This window comes from Anoplopoma fimbria, chromosome 24 (assembly GCF_027596085.1).
Source record: "Anoplopoma fimbria isolate UVic2021 breed Golden Eagle Sablefish chromosome 24, Afim_UVic_2022, whole genome shotgun sequence".
Classification (NCBI taxonomy): Eukaryota; Metazoa; Chordata; class Actinopteri; order Perciformes; family Anoplopomatidae; genus Anoplopoma; species Anoplopoma fimbria.
Genome location: NC_072472.1, coordinates 3,455,437 through 3,465,887, shown reverse-complemented (window position 1 = coordinate 3,465,887; position 10,451 = coordinate 3,455,437). Strand labels below are relative to the sequence as shown.

At 42.4% G+C, this 10,451-nt stretch overlaps 1 protein-coding gene across 1 annotated transcript in view; it reads right to left on the bottom strand.

Moving 5' to 3' along the window:
- Window positions 1–3,258: 3,258 nt before the first annotated feature.
- The window catches only part of fnip1 (folliculin interacting protein 1), a 38,102-nt gene continuing 30,909 nt past the window's right edge, over window positions 3,259–10,451 (bottom strand). The window contains 9 exon segments of the mRNA XM_054625764.1: window positions 3,259–4,191; window positions 4,706–4,821; window positions 4,918–5,118; window positions 5,255–5,420; window positions 5,519–5,934; window positions 5,936–7,227; window positions 7,859–8,028; window positions 9,861–9,936; window positions 9,939–10,006. Coding sequence (XP_054481739.1) covers window positions 4,113–4,191; window positions 4,706–4,821; window positions 4,918–5,118; window positions 5,255–5,420; window positions 5,519–5,934; window positions 5,936–7,227; window positions 7,859–8,028; window positions 9,861–9,936; window positions 9,939–10,006 — 2,584 coding nt within the window. The 3' untranslated portion in view covers window positions 3,259–4,112.

The following is a 10,451-nucleotide window of genomic DNA, read 5'->3' as shown; positions in this document are numbered from 1 at the left end:
ATATAAGATAATATTTAATAAAGGAAACAGAAAAGTCTTCAGCCTTTATCTGAAAGAAGTGAGAAGTAGAGCTGATATAGTTGAATAAAAAATAACAAAATAAAGAATAATAATGATAATAATGGGATTAAAATATAAGACAATGTTTAAAAAGTGCTGGAACAGTTGCACAAGTGAGCTAGTCATAAACAGTCATACAATTAGCAATATTAAAATGAATGTCAGTTATTAAGCAAATTAAATGAATGTAACATGAATGTATTAACCGTAAACTACAAGTCAAACCATATCAATTAATTGTGTATCGGCAAACATCTCAAGACATGAGTGATAACTATGGTAACCAAAAACATGCTTCTGTTTCTTCTTTTTCCTCTTGATTGTCATCTCCCCTTTAGGTCAAGGAGCAAGGAGAAAGACAACGTTGATCCTTTATCCGAAAAGATTAAAGAGGAGAAAGAGGATGAGAAGGTTGAGGATGTACGGACCATATATTCAAAATTGAATGCTAGAGTGCATTTTATTGCTTATGGGTTCCATTTTTAACTTGTAGGACAAAATAATGTGCAATAATTATTCAGTCTTGCTTACATGGCATAAAAACAAGCCTTTACTAGTTTTGGTACTCTAATTTCCGAGCTTTGAAAGCAGTCCTTTAAGGCAGCATAGATCCTCCCTCTGACTTTTGAACTTTCTGAAGTCAGACTGTCACCACAAGTAATAAACAATAAAAAACTACTGAAGTGTATTTAATGACATCAGATCACTACAGACATTGAGCTGTTCTGGTTTGAGCAGAAGAAAAAAAAAAAAGTTAAAAAATCCAAACACTTTATGTTTTCTGAAGTTTGGATCAGTGACACATTCAGGTCTTCATTCAGAGGACACTCCTTCCTTTACTATTGCATAACATTAGTGTGTGTGTTGTGTGTGTGTGTGTGTGTGTGTGTGTGTGTGTGTGTGTGTGTGTGTGTGTGTGTGTGTGTGTGTGTCGTTTTGTTATACCTCCTGTGCCGCACAGAGAGGGGTGGAGCCAAAGCCAGTTCCAGGGTGGTAAATCCAGAAAAACAATGTGTGATCCAGATGTCAAAGCAGCACTAATCTAAACACAAGTGCTATTCAGTTTGCACTGATTTGTAGCTATTACTGTTTAAATAATATATATATGTATACATTTATATAATATAAATATATATATATAAATATATATATATATATATATATATATATATATATATATATAATATATATATAAATTATATATATATATATATATATATATTTATATAAATATATATATGTAAATATATATATATTTATATATATATATATATATATATAATATATATATATATATATATATGTATACATTTATATAAATATATATATTTAAATATATATATATAGAATATATATATATTATAAATATATATATAATTATATATATTTATATATATATATATAGATATATATAGAATATATATAATATATATATATTATAAATATATATATATATAATATATATATATATATATATAAATAAAAATATATATATATATTAATATAAATATATATATATATATACAGTACCAGTCAAAAGTTTGGACACACCTTCTCATTCAACTACTTTGAAGAATCTAAAATATAAAACATATTCTGGTTTGTTGAGCATTTGTTTGTTTACCACATAATTCCAAATGTGTTCCTTCATAGTTTGGATGTCTTCAATATTAATCTACAATGTAGAAAAAAAAAATAAAAAATAAAAATAAAGAAAAACCATTGAATGAGAAGGTGTGTCCAAACTTTTGACTGGTACTGTAATATATAAATATTTATAAATAAATCAATATTTATAAATATATATATAAATATAAATAATATATATATTATATATAAATATATATATAAATAAATATATGAATATAAATATATATGAATATAAATATATATAAATAAATAAAAAAAATATATATATATAAATATATATATATTAAAAAACATAACAAAATACAACAAATGTATAAATAATATATATATATAAAAATATCACAGCAATGACACACACGTAACCTCTTAACATCGCCGTCTTTATTGCACAACATTCCCATAAAATTGGGAAAAAAAAATAATCCGAGGAGACAATTCTTAAAAGAACATTCTGTACAAATACATGGAAATAAACAGGAGAATGTACAGTTTACACGAACCGTTCTACATACCGACTAAATAATTTACTCATACACAAAGAGGGATAACGCAGATAGAAACTCATACCTTTTTTCTTTTCCGTTTTTTTCTTTAAACATGATGGCTGGGTGGTACAAAACGTTGGGCTGATACAGCGGAGCATCTTGGATGCAGAAACAAAGCAAAGTCTATAATTTGATTTTAGCCATTTTTAATGTTAAGACTCGAGTCGTAAACAGGGTGCGATTTCAGTTAAAGAAATAAATAAACTGTTTTTTCAGGCCTGAGGCACACTCCAGTCTTTAAGGAGGATTTGTTTTATAAATTTGGGAAAGAAACAGGTGATTTTTTTTATTGAGTTTGCTAAATTTATATAATTCATTAAGTTGAACCACAGTGGAATGGACTACTTTATGGATGAACCTCAGTAGTTTCTCCCTGGTTTTGACTGCGTTTACCAATATGATATATCAGTTTTAACTCACCTAATTTGTCTAAAATCAAACAGAGACACAACAAAAATATAGATTTATTTCCAATGGTGTCAATGGAGTAATAAAAGAAACAAAATACGCCCAGGAGAGAATCCAAAAACAGAAAAATCGAAACGCAAATCGCACCCTGACTGTACGATATGACAACCAAAATCATCCGTCACCTTCACGGGAAATCCAACGGAAAACAAGAAGATAAAGATGTGCTTCTGTAGTTTTGTATATTGTGTGTTTTTGTGAGTATAACTGTCGTAGAAACATGTTTGAAAATAGTGTTAACTGAGATATATATATATATATATATATATATATACATATATATACATATACATATATTTAAATCCACGGTAAGGCCTCCCGTGTTCCTATACTCCTCTCTTCCTCTTTCTCTTTCTGGTCGAAGCCGTAAACATCGTAAAAAAAACTCGGCGAAGCTATAAAAGTGTGAAAATATTTCAGCATTTTGGTTTCTTAAAATACACGTGGATGATGCACGTTTTTAGTTTTTTTTCCTCCACAGTCGAAAGAGACTCTTTTTTTGTCCCTTGTACACATTCTGAAGCGAAAAAAAATATGTTTTTGTGTATCAATCATCTTTTTATTTTGTCCAAAGAACACGGCGTGGAGTCCTCACGTTGTTGACATTCCTCTGATTCAAAAAGTTTAAAAAAAGTTTACCTCAGGGTTTTCTACGGGGCTCGCTGTAAATGTGTCGTCCACGGCCCATCTGAAGATCTGAGGTAGAGCTGTACCGGTGAGAAGAATGTCAAAGCCACTTTATAGCCATTTAAAAAAAAAATTTTTAAATAAGTTTGTGGATCCCAAAAAAAAAAAAAAAGAATCGTGGTGTGCGCTGCCGTTTGAAACCAGAAAAAATAAAGATGTATCATGGTGAAATCTCAGGGTGAATTTGGCTTGTAAACAAACACATGAAAACAAGTGAAATAACATAATTGGCATGAGATTGATACTGTTCTCAATGATATTTACTTCAAAAGTAATAAAAAAAATGTCCCTCTGTTTCCTTTAAACTTGTAGTCCGTCCGTTAAGATTGTACATAGAGGAGAAAAAAAGAAGTAAAAGAAACTAAATCCATAGTTATTATCCTGTCAAAGTTTCATTCTCAACTGGAAGAAAAATTGTATAAAGTCTTTGGCTTTTGTGTCCAAAAAATACAAAAAGAGTTTCTGCTTTAAACATTCAAACAGCTGGAGGAGGTCATTCAGGTCTGCAGCTCTCTGGTGACCCCTAGTGGTGAAACATATGTACTGCACCACGATGAGGATCAGGCCCACGGATGTAAAGATCCCACTTGGGTCAGCTGGGGAGCACGGACGGCCCGGTTTGTCTGGGGTGATGGGGGGCCGGAGTGGCAGCTCCCAGGTCTGACGGGGGCCCCCTTTAGGCAGCTCAGAGCCGCTACGGTCTCATAGCAGGATCTGGGCCACGTAGGGGGAGTGAGTGCTCGCCACGGCCGCCAACAGGGGGAGGTCGCTGGACTCGATTCTGCAACGAGAGCAAAGATCAGGATGTGATGATCTACTAACTCAACACATAAACATTTCAGGAACATTTTTCTTTGTCCATTAACCCTGATACAATCAATAACCATTGTTAATTTATTTTCTTTATCTGCAGTTTTTTGCAGTTCTTTTAATACCGAACATGTGAAACTAAAGCAAAAGCGTTGCAAGTTTTTTGTGTTTGTTGCAAAATAATTTACACAGATTTTTATCTGTAGTTCTTTAACTCCCAGCATCTGTTTTCTCTGCTTCTTTCTACACATTAATGGGGATTCAAAGGTGCCATGTGGAGTGTTACATCCCTGTAACATTGCTATTTATCTTAGAGAATTACTGCCACCGTATGATCAGAGGAGAAGTGTGAAACAAGTGTCCACGACTGTTTATCACGTCATTTGTTTGTGTATGCACGAGACAAACAAACTGTAATATGATCTGATTTTTAATGCTGCAGCTTCACAGCTCATGTGAGATGAGGATAAAGGTGAGCTGCTTACCCTAAGACCATGCCCAGTTCCTTCACGTGGACTCTCGTCTGGCCCTTCAAATACTCAGCAAGCATCTTACTCTTGAAGTAGATTTCCTGCAGGCGGTCCTCAAGGTGCATTATACACTGAAAGGAGAGGAGACACATGTTTAGCAAAACACGAGAATGAAAAGCGGAGATGACTGAACTCTGAGGAGTGTTTGACTGAGAGGCTTCACGTACAAAGTTGGGTGAGAGGTTGAGTTTGTAGAGCTGGTGAGTGGACTGCAGTAGGCTGGATACCAGACTGGACACCAGGACCTCCTTCCCCAGCTTGTTGACGTCCGTGGCTCGTCTCTGGCTGCTCGCCACCTGCACCGTCCACTTATCCGTGTCTGCTATAATGCAGACGGCCTCCGCTATGGGCTCATCCAACACTGGGTGCTGCAGAGGAACAGAGAAGTCCGATGAAACACATGCAAAGAAGGGAACAAAGGGGGATTCTCCATTCTGCACGATAAGGCATTTACTCGTAGGAATAGTTTCCTGAATAATATGTGAAATCACTTCAGTCCTTCACCTGAACAGCATGGGTTAATTCGGCCATGAGGCACTGCCGCAGCTTCTCTTCGCTAGGCAACCCATGCAGTACAAAGTCTGGCACGTAGGTGGGGCAGTAGCCTCCGAACAGAGAGCGGCCGAAATTGGCAATGCTCGGCTTCGAGAAGTTCTCCACCAGCTTGGACCTGTAAATCCAAAAAAACATGACGTTAGAGATGAGATGTTTGTTGTTTTTTCGAATATTGAAGCTAGTCAGCGGGGATCGAACGTGTCCTCTGCTCACCCGGGGAATGGCACCATCACCTCCTCCTGCCAGTCCTCGGTGTCCTCGCTCTCGCTGTCCCCCAGCGCGCTGTCCGAGCTCTCGTTGCGCGGTATCTCCCAGTCGTTCACCGGCACCGCCTTTTGTTTTTGGTCCTCTTTGCCGTCCGGCGGGACTGGAACCGACGACAGGAGACCCTTGTCCTGCTCGGCGGTCCAGCTCCTGCAGCAGCAGGCGTCAGAGGAATCCGTGGATCCACACCTGCACCTCCTCTGGACGTCCAACAAAGCGTCCCCCTTCCTGCCGGACCCTGAGTCTCCGCTACCTGAACCTAAACAGAGACCCTGACCCTGACCCCTCCCTGCACCCTGGAAGCCGTGACCCCCCAAGCCACCGGGCCGGAGGACTCCTGAGGGGTCCGGCGAGCCTTTGTGCGCTACCGTCCGTGGTTCTGGCCTCCTGCCGTTTGACCACATCGTCTATAGTCCGAGTCTCCACCGGGTTCTCCGGGCTGAAGTACTCGTCAAAGTGGTCCACACTGATCATTCTGGAAACCCGCTGCAGCGCCGGGGCCGCCTTGGTCTGTGTGGTTTGGTCCTCCGATGAGCCCGTGTTGCTGGTCGTTGAATCCCCTCCCCTCTGCGGTTGCTGCTGATGATGATGATGATGGTGATGGTGATGATGAAGCTGCAGCTGCCGTTTCTTGAACTCTCTGAAATCGTCCTCCACCTTCCGTCTGCGGCTCTCTGTGTCCGACTCCGGAGACATGGAGTCGCCGATGAGGAAGGTGACTTTTGTTGCCGGCCCCTCCTCCTCCGTTAGAGTCAACGCCATGGGCCCCGTCACGGCGTTCACGGGTGTCGATGGCACCGGTATCGCAGCAGCTGGGTTCTTATCGGGGGGTTTCTTCTCGAGAGGGATCCCTAAGGTCCGTGGAGCCAGAACCGTGGTGGGCTGGTCCCCCGTGCCGCCATCCGTCTCAGAGCTTGTCCCCTCTGTGGTGACGGGAGTTTGGGATGGACTTGAGGAGAGGGTTGTGGGTACAGATGGGACGATGAGTTTCAGGTCTCCCTTGGTCTCTGCATCCAGCATGGAGACCTGCTCCCTGGGGGACGCCGAGCCAACGCGCAGCACCGTCTCCAGCCGGGCCTCCTGGGCCAGCGGGCTGCTGGACACCCGGCGTGTCTCCTCGGGTTCAGCTGCCTCTGCGGTCCTGATAACGGGGTCGTTAGTCTGACTGAGCCCCGTCTGAAGCACACTGCTCCTGGACCCCTGACTCTCACTGCTGTCCTCCTCCTCCTCCTCCTCCTCCTCCTCCTCGTCCTCATCTTCCTCCTTCGGCGTGTCCCCGGCGCCGCACTCCACCTCCGTGTCCGTGTAGGTGCTGCTCTGGAGGCTGTTGTCTGAAGGGTAGCTGCTGTCCTCCGCCTCCGTCTGCCGGCCGTGGGCCCCGTGGTGGGACAGGTAGTCCCCGCTGGGTTTGTGGACGGTGACCAGGACGTAGTCCGACTCCTCCACCTCTCCTTTCCTCAGGGAGGTGGTGATGAGGGAGCCCGGCATGACGATGGCCTCGTCCTCGGCGCTGTCCAGCATGTGGGTCTCCAGCAGCTCGGAGCAGCGGATGAAGTAGGTGAGGACGTAGAGGAGCCTCTGGACCAGCTCCTGTCTGCGGCCGACAACCACCGTCCTGGACAGCCGCACCGGCGACCCGATGGACCCGTACAGGTCTCCTACACACGGTGAGGGAAAAGGAAACATTAGCATCAATGTTTTAGATGCAATAACTTCTCATAAAACTTTTTTTTTTATTTAATAAAAAGGTAATTTGCACAATTTTCCTTCTGGCTTGCAGTTCTCATCTCTGACCACTAGGTGTCACCACTAACTCACTGTCTGCACATCTCCCATGTCACTTGAGGTGAACTTGTGGGCTCCTCGACACACACTTTACGTTGAAGTCTGTGTATTTATAGATTATCACTACTTGCTATATCCGCCTATAAATCTACCGCCGCTATAAACACATCATCAAACAGAAACGAGAGACTGAGCAGAATTGCATGTTTAGATTTCCACTAATGCAACGTGCATCACTGGAAGACAACGTGAGGTTTCCCACAGAAGATAAGTATAAATAAGATATGCAGCTTCAAACTTATGCATTTTCATGAGAAATGCTGCTAAGGAGAAGATTTAATCAAGGATTGCGTTACACCTATGACACTAAATGGTAGATTAATGGAGCTGCATGTAGAGAAGACAGTCCTAACTTGTCTTTGTGTGTATTGATTAACGCTGGCAGGTTAGGATACGTTCAAGCCTTTTTTTGTGTGTGTTTGTGGGTTTTTTTCGTTGCCTCACCTAGCTGTGCCCACAGAGGGTTGTAGGGGTGCGTCTTTGCCAGCAAGTCGACGCTTTTTGAGGAGTGTTTCTCGAGGAAGATCTTGATCGGAGGCTGTCCGTTGGGCATGACGGTGGGCACCCAGGCCAGGTGATTGGTCAGGATGGCCGTCAATAACGCGGGGAGGAATCTGGAATATCAGACAAAAGGTTTGGTCAGCAGAGAGTGGAGGAGAATCCATTTTGTTTTTTACTTCCTAGCTGGGTTCACTTTCTCAGTTTCCCCCCCCTTTGTTTGGTTAGATCACTTTTTATCTCACTACACAGAAAACTTTGGTCAGACGTCCTTTGTTTGCAACACACACATACACAGACGTATGCACACATGACTGACACACACACAGACGTATGCACACACGACTGACACACACACACACACACACACACACACACACACACTTATTAGCATGATTCAGTTCTCAGTGCCGACCACAAGCGTCCACTTCCCTTCCTGTCTTGTGACTCACGGCAGTGAAGTTCAATCACGTGCTATCACACAGCGGTGACCAAACCACCAGTCATCGTAGGAATACTGACGGGATGCCTCAGAAAAGACGTGATACAGTTATGCAGTGGTACGAGTGGTTGCTATGGAGACGCAATGCTTTGATGATGATGATGATGATGGTGCTGGTGGAAATAGTGACTTTTACTGGGAAGTTACTGATAAAGAAACTCCACATTTAGAGAGAGTGAGAAAGTTAAAGGTCCGTGGAGATTCACATTAGAAGGTGTAGTGAGGTACGGGTGTTTTAAAAAATACACCATGTCTGATAGTTTTCCTCAGTTTGTTCTTCAGAAACACACAGGAGCGCTCTTGTCATAATCACTCGAATATATTTGTTTTTAAAGCCACTACGAGCGGTAGCATTTTGTTCTGTTTGTTTTCACTTTGTGAGTCAGTGTGTGTCATTTCTGTCCTACTCTCTTTATTTAAACTTTACAGAAGTGTATTTGAAATCAAAATCCAAATTCAAGTTGGACGATGGTCCTGCTCTTTTGCTTTTGGTTCGATTTATGCGTTGCAGCTGGTGTGATCCCACCGCAAGATGGCTTCTAGTTTTATCTGTTCTTATCCTTTAATTTGCAGCCTTTTGTTTGTTTTTCTTTTGCGTTGAATCCACTAATCAGGATTAGAAACAAACACACATCTTTTAAACATGTTCGCAACTATTCCCGTCCTTCAAGATCAACTTGACGTTTCAATTCTGATCAGTGTGCTGAACACTGCTTCTTAAATCCGCTGAATACGAGGCGCTATGTTCAATAAAGGCCTCGCTACCAATTCAAACATGTACAATCATCATTGGTTTGACGCGGCTTTGTGACAGCAACAATAAGCGATTAGAGACTGGCAGGGATCTTCTCATTCACAGCTCCTCTCAAGGCAGACAAATAAATGCAAAGAGGGTGAAACATTCAGTGTGTGTGTGTGAAAGAAAGACCATAGAGTATGTTGAATAGAACAGAATGAATAGTGTGTGCGTGAACCTGCTTGTGTTTCTCTGTTGATACTCTCGTCCGGGAAGTACAAGCAAACAAAAGATGTGGAGAAAAACTATGCATGTGTAGAATTTCTTAACGTCCGAGCGCTGCTGTTATCTTCAGCGTTATATATAGCTCCCTTGATCCCAGTTTTTTGGGATGCAACCTCCTAAAACATCCTAATAATAATAATAATAATAATAATAATAATAATAATAATAATTAAGCCTTTGTTAGTCCCACAATGGGGAAATTATTTCTCTGCATTTAACCCATCCCGGAGGAGCAGTGGGCTGCAATGAAGCGCCCGGGGAGCAACTTGGGGTTAGGTGTCTTGCTCAAGGACACCTCGGCATGTTGCCGGTAGAGGGCTTTGAACCACCAACCTTGTGGTTACGGGACAAGCGCTCTACCTCATGTGCCACAGCCGCCTGCAACATGTTAAAGAAGGATGTTGGAGTAGAAGCAGACACTCAACTGGTTCTTGGAGGCCTGCTCCATCAGCAGGGAGAGCTCCCTCATGAAGTGACCGCAGAGCTGGTTCTTCTCCGACACCCCGACATCATCGTCAGCCAGACGGGCTCGGTGACCCGGGGCATGGTGTAGAGGTCGCAGATGGTCATCCTGCAGGTACAGGTACGGCGAGGAGGAGGGGGAGGGGGGGGGATGAAAGAGGTGGGAGGAGACAGCGAATGAAAGGGAAGGAGAAAACAGACAGACTGGTTATTGTCCATCGGGGTAAACAAAAGAGATCTCAGTTCACAGAGCGTGGCTGTCTGCACGGCGGCCATGGGAGACCCCGTCTCTCGGCCTGTACAGTGAGCTTGTGTGTGTATATCTGTGTGTGTGTGTTGGGGCATTTGTCCATTGAGGAGGGGTTACTGGAGTTTCCATGGAGCGTGGGGGTGCGTTGGTGAGCATGTCTCGGCGGGAGGCCAAGCTTTGACACAGGGGCAGAGGGGGAATCTCTGCAGCCTGAGGAATGTGGAGAATCGGGCGGTTTTTTTAAGACTGCAGCTGCTGGATTCTGTTTTCTTCTGAAATGCTAAACTGTACAGATAGTAGGCGG